General features: G+C 38.3%; 1 protein-coding gene across 1 annotated transcript in view; it reads right to left on the reverse strand.

Annotated features, from left to right (window-relative positions):
* Positions 1 to 15,583, reverse strand: part of RFX3 (regulatory factor X3) — a 236,731-nt gene that overhangs the window by 154,750 nt on the left and 66,398 nt on the right. Inside the window, exon 2 of the mRNA XM_035029136.1 lies at positions 4,128 to 4,252. Within this exon, the coding sequence (XP_034885027.1) occupies positions 4,128 to 4,244 (117 nt within the window). The 5' untranslated portion in view covers positions 4,245 to 4,252. The remainder of the gene's footprint in view (positions 1 to 4,127; positions 4,253 to 15,583) is intronic.

The raw sequence follows: 15,583 nt of genomic DNA on the forward strand, positions 1-15,583 counted from the left end.
CTTCTTGAAGATTGACCACAGGGAAAATACGCTCACTCGCCAGAATGCACCATAACTTATGTGAAAATGCTAAATAGATAGATTGATACTTATGTGAAAATGCTAAATAGATAGATTGATACTAACCAAAAAGAAATAATATAGCTAGAATTCTATTCTATTCACTTTCATATCTCAAATTATAATATTTCATACCTCATATATAATATAATATATAATATATGATATAATAAAAATTATATCATACCTCAGATTATATAATATATAATCTGCCCAGATAGATGATTTACGGAAAAACTAAGGTTCTTATCTGAATATAATCTTGAAATGAATTTTTAATCACGTAAAAAGAGGTTTCAATGCCCCAGTTACATACTAAAGACCCACTAGAAAGAAAGTGAGTCCCTGCGCAGGGAAAGGTAAAGACCACAGTCTCAGATAATAAAAGAACTCAAACAAAGTTGACAGCTAACTTGACAAAAGATTTTTTTCCTTGAATTCAAATAGAAGCCCCTCAACCCCTGGGCTCCACTGTACCTGGAATGTTATGTTTACAAGAAGTGGTACAGGGATAACACAGTTGCCCACTTTGACAGAAAAGATGTGTTCCTTTTTCTAAGGAAGGGGGAAGACAGGCAGGGACTGTAGAGAAAATATGAACTGTACTCGGAGGGGCAGTTAAAACTGGGAAACATGAAAGGGAGAAAAAAAGTCTTAGAGCCTTGGTTTAAAGTGGTTAAGGAATTATCTTCAATGTCAGCAGAACCTGAAGCCCAAGATTACAACAAGGAGTAAAAGTTCTGACTTCAGTCTAGGTTCTGCTCTGAAAAGAATCTAAATTTGCTGGCTATGGGAGAGAAGAGAACAGTGGAAGACATTTTCCTCCTTCCCTCTCCTGGCTTTTTAAGTCTGTTTTAGGGCAAGTAGGGTCAAAGACCTCTCAGATTTAGGCATAAAATGACCAACTTGAAGAATAATCTACAAAAAACTCTTAACAAATCACTCAAGGCAGGGGGAAGGCAGGGGATGGAGGGGAGCAGCTCATTTCTAGCCATTGTCTATGGAGACCATCAGTCCAAAAAGTCTTTTTATAAAGATGATAATGAGTAATATAAAAATTTTAATATCTAATCAACATACTGAATTTGAATATTCTTATAGATTTTTACTGAATTGGGCAACCATATCTATATTTGGAAAGCTGAGACTCTACAGTGTTTTGTGAAATGGTGAAAAATTATAAAAGACAGGAAATTTGATGAAGTATTATATAACAAGACCTTATAATCATTGCTCAGAATTCTCTATTCCTGAACCAGATCGTCTAAGGAAAGGTAGAAAGTTGAGCTCATACAGAATAAATGAAAAAGCATAGAAATAATTTTAGTATCAACATTTTACTGGGTACTTATTAGTCAGTGAGATCAGAACCTTCATGCTTTGAAGAAACAGAACTATATATTAGATCTTAAAATTTTCTGGTTTTTTTTTTCAACTTTCTAATCAATAAAATATTACATGCCTCAACATTCAAACATTTTAGCTATAGACCTTCTCTTCACATCAGAGTGGCCAAAGCAAGGACACAAATAAAAGTTGAATCAACAGAAGTAATTACCTTTGACATCAATGCCATGATTTCAATATCCATCATGGGTCAGTGACAAAGGCTAGAAGATTGCAAAGGTATCCCACTGCAGTTTGAAAACTCAAGAGGACATCAGCACATTAACGATACAAAGATTATAGAGAAGTGAAGAGCAACAAGAAATTACTTCAGCAATAATCTGATCGGTTGTAGAAAATTTATCTACAGGGACACTGTGAGAATGCACTAGGGAGGGGAGCCTGGGTGGTTCAGTCAGTTAAGTGTTTGACTCTTGGTTTCGGCTCAGGTCATGATCTCAGGGTCATGAGATTGAGCCCCGAGTCGACAGGCTCCACGCTGGGCATCGAGCCTGCTTAAGATTCTCTCTCTTTCTCTCTCGCCCTCTGCCCCTCCCCTGCGCTCTCGCACACGCTCTCACACATGTGCACACATGCTCTCTCTCTCTCAGAAAAAAAAAAAAAAGAATGCACTAGGAAGCATCAAATGTTGACACTTTTCTAGTTTAAAAAAAAGGGAAAAAAAGGAAAAGAAGAAAGAAAAGAAAAAAAAGACAGAGGAGCAAAACTCCTTCCAAATAAGCCTGGAAGGACTACAGGCAACTCCAGGCAAATACCACACTAACCCACGATGTGAAATAAAACACTTTGTTGACAAAAAGCAAACGGGAGTTCTCACCTTCTTTGCTTGGTGTAAGGGGATGTAAAGTATCACCTGCCGTGAATGTCCTAGAGGAAAGAGCTAACTCGAGGAGCTGAAAAATATGTCTGCTGGGAATGAGCCATATGGCACAGCACAGTGTTTTCCAACGTGGGGTCCACATGTACATGAGATTACTTTTTATGAGGACAAAGAACAAGGTGAGTGTGCATATGTATGATTTTCTATTTATGCTGGTGATACTGATTTTCCACTTCTGGTAGCAATTTTTGTTTTTTATAAAAGGTTATGTATTTAATACAAAAAGTGATTTTATTCAAGCAGGAATCAGAGTCTCTCCTCCACCCACTTCTTGCAGTGAGATGGGTAACTGCCTTCTGGAACTTCGGTGAAAGTTTGGGGATTTATTCTTTGGTTTAATCTCTGCACGGAAGAAGACCAACCATGGGTGATACCATACGAAGAAAAGGATTAAGTGAATTAGGACAAGAAATACCCAATCTTTTTCCCCTACTCAGCTCTCAGGCAGTCAAATATTCTCCCTCTAAACAGGAAGCTGCAGAAGTCTTCTTTAAAATTATGACAGCCCAAGAGAAAAAACAATGATCCTGAACACCCGAGGGAACCCAGTTAAAAAGCCCAGTCAGATGACCCTACATTGAAGTCAATGACCCACCCATGCATTCACATGGTGTTTATCCTCATGCTTTTAAATATGGATAAACACCCCAGATTATGACATATCAAAGAAACACTTCAAAAATAAAAGGAGACAAAAAACAAAAAACAAACCAAACCCCAAAACCAAGAACAAAGTAGCTTGAAGGAAACAGACTATATACAGTAAAGAAAAAAATTTCAACAATTTAAAAAAAATTAAAGCTTCGAGGAGAAATAAAAAGATAAACAGGAAATAAAACATGATGTTACGAAAAGGAACATACAGGAAAAATTTTAAAAAGCTTCTTGATCCCAGCACTCTCCCTGCCCATCCCCCTCCTCTCTCCTGAAAAGAAATTAACCTTAAGTGCCTCTGTCTACCATTTCGGAAAAGCTATCCCTTTCCCTAGCTACTTTCCTGTAATTGTTAAGAGCGATGTTTGCTAAAGATTCTCCTTGATACTAAGAAATTACAGGCAAATTGCCAAGTTTCAAGATAATGCTCTATATGATCTTTCTCATTTATTTTCTCACCACTCTTTGGAAGAAATGATAGACCAAGGTGTTCCCAATCCACACTGTAGAACTATTAACTGGCACAAAGAGCATTATTTTGTCAGTATCTTTCCAAAACAAGCCTAGTGTCCTGAGTATGAATAAGCTCTGTAGTAAACATGTGACGATGAATTCATTCCTAAATGGGATGAGTCAGATCTCCAGACTTTTAAGATAATTTAATTTTCATTCAACAGTATTTTTCTAGTCACCAAAATACTCAGGCATTTTCTAAATCATCACAAAGGCAAAATCCTTGCCTGGAGGGTATATGCAACCTCTCCTTTATTATGTACTACTTCTTGTGAAACAATTTATGAAACTCTGATTGCTGATATTTCAATATGAAAGAAAGGGGAAGTTGTGATAAAGAATAACAGAGGGGAGAGGAGAAGGGACAGAACCTATGGAGGAGGATGGTCAAGGCAGAAACAAACGTTATCTTCGGGAGTCAAGAGGCTCTTCCAGAACAGGGATTACGGTTTAGATACTTTTCTTTGCATCCCTACGGCCCAGCCGGGACAGCATCTGCCACATCCAGGAAGGGCTCGAGAAACATTGGCTGAGCTAACCTCAGGGCTGAACTCCATCCATGTCAGTGCCCACCGGGCCAGAGCGCATCTGAGGGTCGACAGCAGCTCCTTACCTGTTGTTGCACGGGTACTTGCTGCACCACCTGGGTAGGCACTGCTGCTTGACTGGCCACAGATGTCTGTAAAGTCACTGTCGAACCTGTGTCCGACCCGGTCTCTGATGTCTGCATGATGGTCTCTGAAACGCAGCACAACAGAGATAGAGTTGTAAACGCGCGCCTCATGCGACCAGCTGCGTGACATTTGTTCTTCAAGTCCTATACAGAGAGTAACTTTCAACTCTCATGCGTACTTCTTACGCCAACACCCCGCCATGATCTTCCATGCATGGTTAGAGTCACTCCGACCACTTTTTAAATAAATACAGAAAATGACCAAGTCGCATTAAAAAAAAAAAAATCCCCATTTAGCACCTCTCGTTTTGAGGCTATAAAAGCCGAACTTCATTGAAATCTACCTTCCTTAGGTCTCATCCATTATAAATTGGTTCAATTGTATTCAAAACTACAGTCCAAAATTATTTCCAGATGCTCAATTTTCAGTCCACAAACCCTAACTGGATGTAAATATGTCATAAAATGTTATTTTCTAAACACTTTTTTGGCCATTAAGATGTCACCAAAGGCGTACAATTTAGAATAAATTATTTCTAACATCCTTTCCAACTTTCAAACTTACTATGCTGTGATCTAAAAATAAAAAGCAATGTATATCCAAAAATTTAACCAAAGGATCAGGCTTACTAATTTTCTCTGCCTTTGGTATGATTCATACTAAAATCAACGTTGATTTTACACAGAGGTAGCCAAAGATCAACAACGTTTAGTATTTTGAAGATGGGGAGGACTACTCTTAGAGAAATGAGACTTGTAAGCAAAGCCACGAAATTTTACCTTCTCCCATTCAGAGTTCAACCTGGCACATTTTTTAGTTCGTATGTGCGTGACCTGCTAACACGGGGTAAATTCTACATGCTATAGCATGTGCTCTAACAGGTCTGGTTTCTCAGACCTCCTGGTCTCAACATTCCCTTCTGCTACTTACATGGTCAATAGAATAAGTATTAATTTCTTTGTTATTGTACAGGGCCCAGAATTCTAATTTTCTTTCCTGGGGCGTTGGGGGCACAATATTTAATTGGTAGCTTAAGAAAAATACTGCATTATGGTTTAAATCTGTGAACAGTAATGGTGAATATTAATTTTCCCTAAGAAAATTCTGGAAGAGTATCCAGTTCTTTCAAGTAGAAAATTAAGCCCCTCATCATCTTTGTCACAGTGTGCCCTCTTCCAATTTTCCCCCCAAACCTTTTCTGTCATCTCATTCGATTTTAGAAATGGACCTCTGAAGACATCTCATCCACTTTTCTTATTTTATAAACGAGAAAATTAAAACCCAGAGAGGTGGAGACTCACTCAAAGTGACAGGAACAGTCATGGGACTAGGCCTGGTCCTAAGAGCTAAGGACTCTTCCAAATGCTCTACGTGTTAACGTATGAGTAAATTAATCCATGTAACAACCCGGTGTGACTGGTAGGGTTATAATCCTCCACTTACAGATGAGGGACCCCTGGCACACAGACTGAAGGTGGTTAGAAGCTTATAAAATAAAGGGGGAAGTGACAGAGACTGTAGCTACCACCCCATTTATTTGGGTCAGCTACTAACGTTCAGCTCCAAGAAGTTGAGAATTTGTGGGAAGGCTAAGCTGTACGTGCCAGGTCTCCCAATTTTCCAAACGAAGCTGAAAGTTCAGATTTTTATGTGAAATGATGGTTCCTTTTTTAAACTGTAGTATTAATCTCCAAGCGAACACACACACACACACACACGCATACACACACACCCACACGCATGCACACACACCTCTTTGGGCTAACATTTAGACCGTGGACATGCTTGAAAATGTCTGAGAATGACAGGATTCTTGCCTAGTTAAGATTAAGTGGAAGACCCCTGGTTCTCAAACTTTGGGGAAGGGATATACACATTAGGAACCCTATCTGTGCCTCTTCCTTTATTCCATCCCAGAGGGAAAAATATACCCTCCCAAAAATGAAAGCAAAACCAATGCCCTTTGATTCATTACATGCTTGCAGACCATCAATACCTACTGTGCTACGCAGAGGACCTATTAGTGAAAGTGAGGGGATTAGTGAGCTCTCTTTCTGCAGAGAATGAAGAATGAACCAGATGTTGGATGCCATCTTCTGGGAGGTTTTCTTAGCCTCTCTTCCCAACTCCAAGAGAGGTGGAGGCCTTGAAATCTGCTTAGTATATAAACGAAGAAAGGGTTGCCAATTATGGCCATTTGAGGGTGGGTGTTTCTTAGAGTGAAGTCACTCACCTAAACTCCCTCCTATTTCTCCCAACACTGGCTGGGAATTTTATCGAGGCTTTGTCATGTGTCCATACATTGTTCTGCAGACCAGTCTACACACCCCTTTTGGTATATGACCCATGCCTTGACATCTACTATTTTAGACCTAACATATTCAAGAATATAAAGATATCTTTAAAAATTAAATATACTTGGAGGGCCTAGGTGACATAGTCGGTTAAGTGTCAGACCCTTGGTTTCAGCTCAGGTCGTGATCTCAGGGTCGTGAGATCGAGCTCCACATCGTGCTCAGCGCAGAGTCTGCTTAAGACTCTCTCTCTGCCCCTCCCCCCTAAAATAAATAAATAAATCTCTTAAGAAAAATTAAACCTACTTCCAAAGCAATACCTAAGAATTCTCAATAAGCTACCTGAGAGAGCTTATCAGAAGATAAAAGGCACAGATTTGAAAACCGGCCTCTCATGGGCTATATTAGACTCCACAGACAGGTTTTGGCTCAGAGTTACTACAAATTAAAATTCTTAATTACCAATATTTAAAAATTGGAAATCTCCATGTTAAAAACCAATGTCCAGATTCTTACAAAAAATATGAAAATTAGAAAAGGTGAGCCTATATTATGTGTTTTATAGACAGATTATTTAAATGGCAATACTCCTTCACTTGCCTAGCCTCTATAGGCATGTGAGTTCATGACACTTCTTGGGGTAACCAGAAATTTAGTCTTATGCATCCAGATTTAAAATGGAAAAATTACATTTTGGGTTTAATCTTGATAATATTTATACTCACTCGCTTCTTTTATATAAAAGAGAAATACCCAAGTTTTGAATTTACTAAGAGAAATGTGTAACCAGATGATTGGAAGTATGATTTTCCTCATTTTGCAGATGAGTCAACGGACACCCAGAGATGTTAGGTCACACTTAGCCAAGGTCAAACAGCTGGAGGTTGGAAAGGAGGGTTTGGATATACCAACAAAGCTCATGCACTAAACAACTAGACCAAGTAAGTGGGGAGTCCTGAATTTCAGAATAGACATTGCATAGATAGAAGAGAGTAAAGAAAAGCAAACTGGGGACCTTTTTGGAATGAAAAGGAAGGAAAGCGGTCCCAACTATTTTAGAGGAGCAACATTTGCAGGAGAGACTGGGGAAAATGAGATGGAAGGAAAATTACGGCTTTGTAACTTCAAGTGAGAAAGTCATGGAGAGCTTTCCATCCAGCCTCTGGCTCCATGCCACCTCAAAACTGGCAGAGAAAGCCCAATCCAGAATAACCAGTAATTGCCCCAGAACATCTTGTTTCCTCCCCAGTGACTGTTCCTCCTCCCACCTCACCAGCTCCTGGATCACAGGGTCGTGCCAATGGATAAGAATTTAGTCTCTCCATCTCTCCTTGACGGACCCAACTCCATCCTCCTATGATTTCACTGTCCTTCCTCAGTTATGAGGAAGAGGCTTCCTTTGCCAAGGCCTCAGGCTTGAGAGGGTCTCAGTCCCATCCCTGGCAGAGAATGGCTCAAAAACTCACAACCATAATTAGGTCTCTCATCTGACAAGTCTTTCCCGGGTGCCATGTAATACGCTAAGCGCACAAAATACACCTCATTTAATCCTCAGAAGACTCCCATTAATGGCAGCACTCTTGTTGCCACTTAACAAACAAGGAAACTGAGGCACAAGTGGATTATGTAACTTGCTGAAAGCCACACAGCAGGTAAGCGGAAGAGCCTGAGTTCAAACCCAGGTTTATCTGACTCCAAAGCCCACGATGTCACCACTACGTATGTATTACTTTGCAATATCATGATGATAGGGCTTCCAGGTGAAAACCTCAGACTGTGGGTCTGAATGGCAAAGTCTTTGGGATTCTCAATCCATTGTATTTGATCTACACCTTCCAATAACAATGGACAGGCATCACTTCTCTCTCCGACATGGAAATTAGGAAGCGTTCTCTCTCTTTCTGCTGAGGCCATAAGAGAACCTAACTCCTAAGTATTTTTCCAGAGGCATTTTAACTGATTAATTCTGAAGACCTGACTTAACAGCAGATCAATTAGAATGTTAAAGCATGTCTGAGGAGTAGAACCCTCCTGCCAAATTTTGCTAAACAGATCATTTAAACCCACTGACGCATTCAGAGTGTTCTGGTAGCTTTCCAACATTTCAGCAAAGCAAGAATCATCACTGAGGGTACTGTCTTAGCAGGCTTTACTTGTAGGTTTTGTTTTAGACCCAACATAAGGTTTGTGTGTACATCTGAGGTGTTCCCATTCAACTAGCAGTGGTTTCTGTGCTTTGTTTATGTTTGGGAGTAATTTGGTTAGTTCAGTTCCTTCACAGCCCCCTTTCAAGTGATATTTGTTTATCAGCCCAAATGCAGTCACATTAATCCATTTTGATAAGCTAAATAAACCCCTGCAGTTGGTCCATGATGCAGCCCATATGTAAATGAGTTGTATATTCTTGCAGGAGAGACATACACAATTTCAGTCTAGTCATCCTTGCCTAATGTGGCTGTCAGGTGTGTCAAGAGCAACAGATGCTTGTTTGACAAAGGACCTTTTTATTCTGGCTAATTAAGCAGTTGGACACACCCGCCTGTTAACGGTTCTGCCTTGTACAGCCAACTCTGGCTGAATCATGCGAATCTACAGCTAAATAGGCCACATTTTGAAAGAAGGCTAATTAACCCCTAGGAGAAGGAAAAGAATATTGCAAAAACCCAGCTGCTGAATGCAACAAGATTAGCATTTCTTCAACCTGATGGGCAAAACCTAGGCAAAGCAAATGTGTTTGGAACAAACATGCGTTATTGCAAGTTTCAAGGCATTCAGATGTTCTTTATGGAACTTCCTGAAGATTATTTAATACACTCAAATTCACAGTTGGATTCCTTTTATCACACACAATGTACATGCCAAATTAAATGGTTTAATAGTCTGACCTAATCAATTACTTTTTAAACAGAACTATATAACTGGGATAGCTTAAAAATAGGTAGTATCCATCTAATTTTTATTGGAGTTCTTCAACCTGAAATAATTTGCTCTCTAAAAAAGCAAAGTCCACAAAGTTTGGCTTCACTACACTGACTGTATTGTTTTTTTTTTACACTGAGGAATGTAACAGGTTCTAATTCAGTATAGAAAATAAAGCCTTGGAATTTAATTTGCAAGTGCAACAGAGAATTGCCTTCCTTCTTCCTTAGTGTAGAAAAACAAAAGATGCTACTTCCAATTCCTACTTGAACCAAATTAACCAAAGTTATTATGATGGTCACTTAATGGGTATAATAAAGATAAGTCACATCTAAAATGTGACATTCAAATATAAATTATTTACTTAGAAACCTGGTTCAACATAAGAGTATAGGAATGCTATTTACAGAAAAATAAATTGTCAGAATTTGAATTACTGCTTTTAAAATACAGAACAAGAAGTTTAACATCCGTGTGATTTTACACAGAAAAATCCCAAATCATAATTGATGTTTTGCTGCATAAAAGTTTTATTACTAATGTTCTGATTAAGCATCAGCTTCCTGAATAAATGTTAGAAAATAAACATTAGTAAATATAATGCCCAGAGCAATAAAAATCTCTATTAAAATTAGACAACTAAAATGAGCTGTGCTTTTTGGGGGTGAGGGGGATTGCCATTATTTGCTTTCCTGAACATAAAATTAGTATGAAAAATACACATTTCTGGACTATTCTGGAGTAGATGATGAAAAATATTAAGATGATCTCAATTCTTCAAAAAAAAAATCCTAAGGATATTAAGCAATTTTCAAAGAAGACAATATAACATAAAACAATGGGCCATATTAGAAAGTTTATACAAACAGGTAAATAATCATGTGATAAATGTAGTTTTGAAACTGACAAAAATATATTGAACTGATTAATTTGACTATAAACATAAAACACTATGACTTGGCTTTTTTCCCACTTCGTCTAGTACAAACGAAAGAAACCGGTTAAGCTACAGACTGTAGTCAAGCTTTTTTATTTAAAATACACCTCTGTGAAAGTTTATTCATTGTACAACACAGGGCTTTATCAAATTAATAAATCAAGTAACTGAAGGGATGTAAAAGGAAAATTCATGATTTTCTGTATTATAAAAGCTCTGCCTGTTTATTTAGGTTTAATATTGTAATCCTCATGACTATGTCCAATTAATCTTTTGTACTAAATTGATCTGTAGACAATGATGGAATGATAATAGTGTAGACTGTTAGGCAGTCATCTTCCCGTGATAACTGATGACAGTGATTAATGTTGGTGATGATTAATCAGCACACTGGTAACATATACAGGTTGCCTGGGTAACTTTTTTCACTTTTCAAACCAAGGTTTTCACTTAACTAATTCTTCCCTTGACTCAGAGTATGAAAAACTGTTTCTTTGGAGAAGAATAAAATCAAATTAAATTACTTTAACAGCTTTTATCTTGAAGGACCAATTACTTAAAAAATAAAATCATCTACTAACATATTAGTAAAGCCAAACTACTGAAATAATATAAAAACTATTTTATTATTTGTTATTTGCTTCTAGTTATCAAAAGAAGCTGTCATCAAGCCCAGAGGTCATTTTGGGGAAAAGAGACCCAACGGCTTGTGCAGTCCATTGCTGGTGCCATCCCATCATTTTCTCCTACTCATGTTCATGAGTAGGCAAATCGGGTCTTACCTGCATGACATATGCTAAAAATGGTGGTGCACAGACACCAGCTGAAAGAAAAGGAAAAGAAAACCAAAAAAACAAGAACATCTATAGTATCCTACACTCTTTCCTACTGGAAGGAGAGTCTGAGAACACAGTGATGTAATATACAGAAAGATTCTTACCAAAATGTACCAGACAAAGCCATAAATGTTTCTCCCTATTGGTCCATCCAATCCTGAGAGTGACCAGAACCTACTGGATGGAGCATTTAATGGTATTAATGCTCAGCATTGAAAGATGACGAGCAACAAGCCCTTTATTATAAATCTATAAGTCTTCATTATTAGTGATATTAATAAGAATAGCTACCTCTGCCGAGCACTTACCATGTGATAGATACTCTGCACACATTTAACCTTAATTTCACCCATCAAGTAGACATTCCCATTTTATAGCAGAGGAAAGTAATGTTTAGAAATTAACTTGCCCAGGGTCACAGAGCTATTAAGGGATGAAGTCAGGATTCAAGTCCAGGTCTGTCTTACTCCAATAATGGCAAGCTGTCATTGGACCCTAGGTGGCCACACAGACAGCAGCAGCACTGAGGCTATTTTAGCAAAATCAACTCTAAAGGAGATAAAGTAGTCTATGAAGACTTTGGGCACTGAGAAAGATTTCTAAATTTGAAGAGACACAAATATGCACAAATTGCACAATTTCACATAAATTGCAAATATGTACTATACCTAATATATAATCAATATACTTTTATGAAGTTATCAAACCTATAATTTTTATGATCTGGAAAAGCATACCATGGATTAAGAGATCTACCCTAACCTTGTATTCACAAAATATTTTATAGATGAAAGAGGTTATAATGTAGACTCATTTGCATTTAAGAACATGTCCTAAAAAACAGCCAAACAAGGGCCCAATTAAATGAATGTGTATGTATATACAGTATCATATATAAACACAAGGATACTCATTCAAGTATTGTAAATGATAGGGTAGTGAATAATAAGCAACCAAAATATCCACAATTGGGGAACTTATAAATTGTTCTATTCTGTATCCCTTTAGTGGAATACCATTCAGATCTATAAAAGCCAACATGGAAAGATATTCATAATAATGTAAGTAGAAAAGGCAGGTTGCCAAATAATATGCCGCCCACAATGCAATCTTCTTCTTCACAGATACATAAATGCATGCTTTGGAAAAATGCTTGAGGAGACAGAATAACATCAATGGAACTTCCAACTCTTGAAATATGGGCTTTCCCAAACCAATGACTGTAAACTCTGAGTGGTCTCAAGCTAACCTTGGACTTGCTGGTCAAAAGCAACACAGGCTCCAGAGACCCATTTAGCCTGAAGCCACCCCCAAAAAGTCAGTCTTAGATTCTATAACCTAAAACAGACTTTATAAGCTCAAAGACAGCTGCAAAGGTAGATTCTGATCTGTTTGGTAGCAGGGCAGGAGCTCTGTCTCCCTTCCTACTCAAGTGGCTCAAAAAAAAAAACCCAACTTCTACAGTGTTTCTGTTGGAATTAGCCTATTTAAAAAATATATCTGGAGATTATATCTACAGACCCATTCGTTGCTAATTCCAAGACACTGGTCATTCTCTCCTGAAAGAAGGAAATCTAGTAACACACACTCTTGCATGTTAATATCCAATAGGATCCCTTCCTTATGACACTACCCAGTGCCTATTGTCCAATCCAGAATCGAGACATGACTTTTAATTATGCTCCCTTCCATACAAACTGAGAAGAGCTACAGTGCTTCTTCCAAAGACCTCAAACTGAAAAGAGGATATAAGTGGGGAACCTAGATGTTTAATCCCACCACACAAACTTAAGTATTCCCTTTTGGAACTAGCCTCAATGGCATCTGGTCCTTCTTCCTACAAACCCTGAACTTCACACACAGAACTTTTGTCTTTCTTTCCCTACACTCACTAGTGTGGCTTCATCCACATGCATGAAAGTAACCATCCTACCTTATGTTATGGGACTGATAAACAAGAAGAGGCTTGCCAACGAGGGCTTCCCAGTGATCTTACATTAGAGGGGGTGAGACAGAGAAGGATTATATAAAAAGCCTACAAGGCAGGATTACATAAAAAGCCACAAAAGAAAACAAGCAGGTAGTGTCACCCCAGAACAGGATTTTACAGGGAATGAAGGTAAGAACAGGAATACTTAATTTTCTTCACAACAGAGAGGGATCCAATAACAACTTTCTTCTTAGATTCTCTTGCCTACACAAGACACTTTTCTATTTTTTTTTCCCTCTCATTTTCTTTTTATAAAAGTGGAGAATAGAGCCGTTTGCAGTTCCCAACTCTCCTAATGACAGGCTCACAGAGATCAACACATCGAAAAGGGGAAAATAATACTGTGTAATAACACTGCTAATAATGGAAATAATATACCCCACTTTAAATGTACAGTATCTTAAAGAACTGAATTCTCATTACTGCCATTTTTTTTTTGGCAAATGTGAACAGGGGTGTGAGTGGACTTGGAAAAAAATCTATATATTCACACACACATAAATTCTGGAAACACTTAAAAACATGCTATTAAATCAAATGAAATTTTTACATCGATTTTCATTATAAAATGCATGTGTATACACTTGGAATAAAGGCTCAGACGAAGGATGAAAAGTAAAACACATTGAGGATCCCAGCCAACTCTGTACACTCAGAAACTTAACAGAAAAATTATTTCTCTCTAAAAATCAGTATTACTTGAAATAAGTCAATTACACTGACTTAAAGACAATGTTCCTTTGGATTTATTTTATGGGAATTGGTGATGCACCCTGTGTATGGCTGTCCTTCCAACTCAGTCCAAAGCATTTTCTTGCTCCAAAAACAAGTTTCTTCAATGGTGGGCTACTATCTTAGGCTACCTCATAAATCTACGGTTAATACCCCTAACTGGAGTTATTAATATGCTTAAAATCAACTATAAGCTCTTTATGTTTAAGAGCAATTGTCATTTTGTAATGTTTTATCTAAGTTGTGAAATTTCACCTAATGAGTTCTTTTCCATCCTCCCTCCTCCTCTTACACTTGGACCATCTTCCCAGGGGGCTAAAAAAAAGGTAAGGGAACTCGTTTTTGTCCCTGAAAATACACTAATACTAACTGTCCTATCCCAATCATTTTCTTGATCACCGTATGTTTCCCTTCACCTCCCAAACCTAACTAGCCCAATGATGCTGCTTCCTCATTTGTCTCTCTCAAAAATCTCCTCACATATCTTCATCTCTCCAGAGTTCAGGCCACTCCTGGCAATAGGTCCCCAGGGCCCTCGGGATAAACTGCAAACCCCCAACAGGGCTTCTAAGGCTCGTTAGCACAGAGCTCTTGCCTACCATCTTCCTAAGACCACATACGATCCAAGCATGTGGAACCACTCTCAGTTCCCCAAACCCAGGGTCTGTGAACAAGGAGTTCCCTCTGACCAAAGCAATGCTTCCTGACCACCTTCTCTCATCTTCACTTCATCTTTTGCATCTCAGGATTCCACTGCCCCCAGATAGCTTTCCAAAACACCACTACTCTGCTCCCTTCTTCTTAACAAGTGTGGGACTGGTGTCCTCCTAGGCGCTCCCAGAGCACCTTATTTTTACTCAGTGCATTGCAGGTATCATATTGCAGGGTAACTGTCTCTCCAACCAGATGATAAATGCCACGAGCACATGCCTCTTTTCCACCTACAAATATACACACAGATCTTCAATTTGTTGAATGAACAGATGAAAAAGGGAATGAGATGACACTTGCATGGACAGTAGTCTTCATAAATTAATTCCACAGTGCCACACAATAGATGCAGATTGTATTTCTCTTTAGCACCTTTCAGCTCTCAGACAGAATGGTTATTGCATATTTGAGTTTAAAAATCTTATTTATCAATCAGCAGCTATTTGTATCCCTAGCACTCTGGTAGGCTGACAGGAAGATAGTGATTCAGGGTCACAGTTTGGCTGATTATTGGTCTTTAAATAAGAGTGAAATAATATTATGTTTGCATGTGTACCTATTTGGTAGTTGCATGTGCAACTTTTTCCACTTTGCTTGTTCAGTGAAGAATGGAAACATACATGAGTTTTAATCAGGGTCCTGACAGTGTTCACCCAAGTGATGGGAGATAATGGGAATCCAAGAATTTTAGAACTTGGAAGTATCTAAGATATAGGTTTAAATCTGTTATTTATTAGGGAAGCGAGACCCTGAAAAAAAAAAAGGGAATGAGTTTGGGGAGCCTGGATGGCTCAGTCGGTTAAATGTCCGACTCTTGATTTCGGCTCAGGTCATGATCTCAGGGTCGTGGGTCCAGCCCTGCATCAGGATCCCTCTCCCTCTGTCCCTCCTCCCCTGCTCTCTCTCAAAAATGAATAAATAGATAGATGATAGATAGATAGATAGATAGATAGATAGATAGATAGATAGATAGATA

The sequence above is a fragment of the Mirounga leonina genome, unplaced genomic scaffold, assembly GCF_011800145.1.
Source record: "Mirounga leonina isolate KUSES-001 unplaced genomic scaffold, KU_Mleo_1.0 Mir_224, whole genome shotgun sequence".
NCBI classification, from domain to species: Eukaryota; Metazoa; Chordata; class Mammalia; order Carnivora; family Phocidae; genus Mirounga; species Mirounga leonina.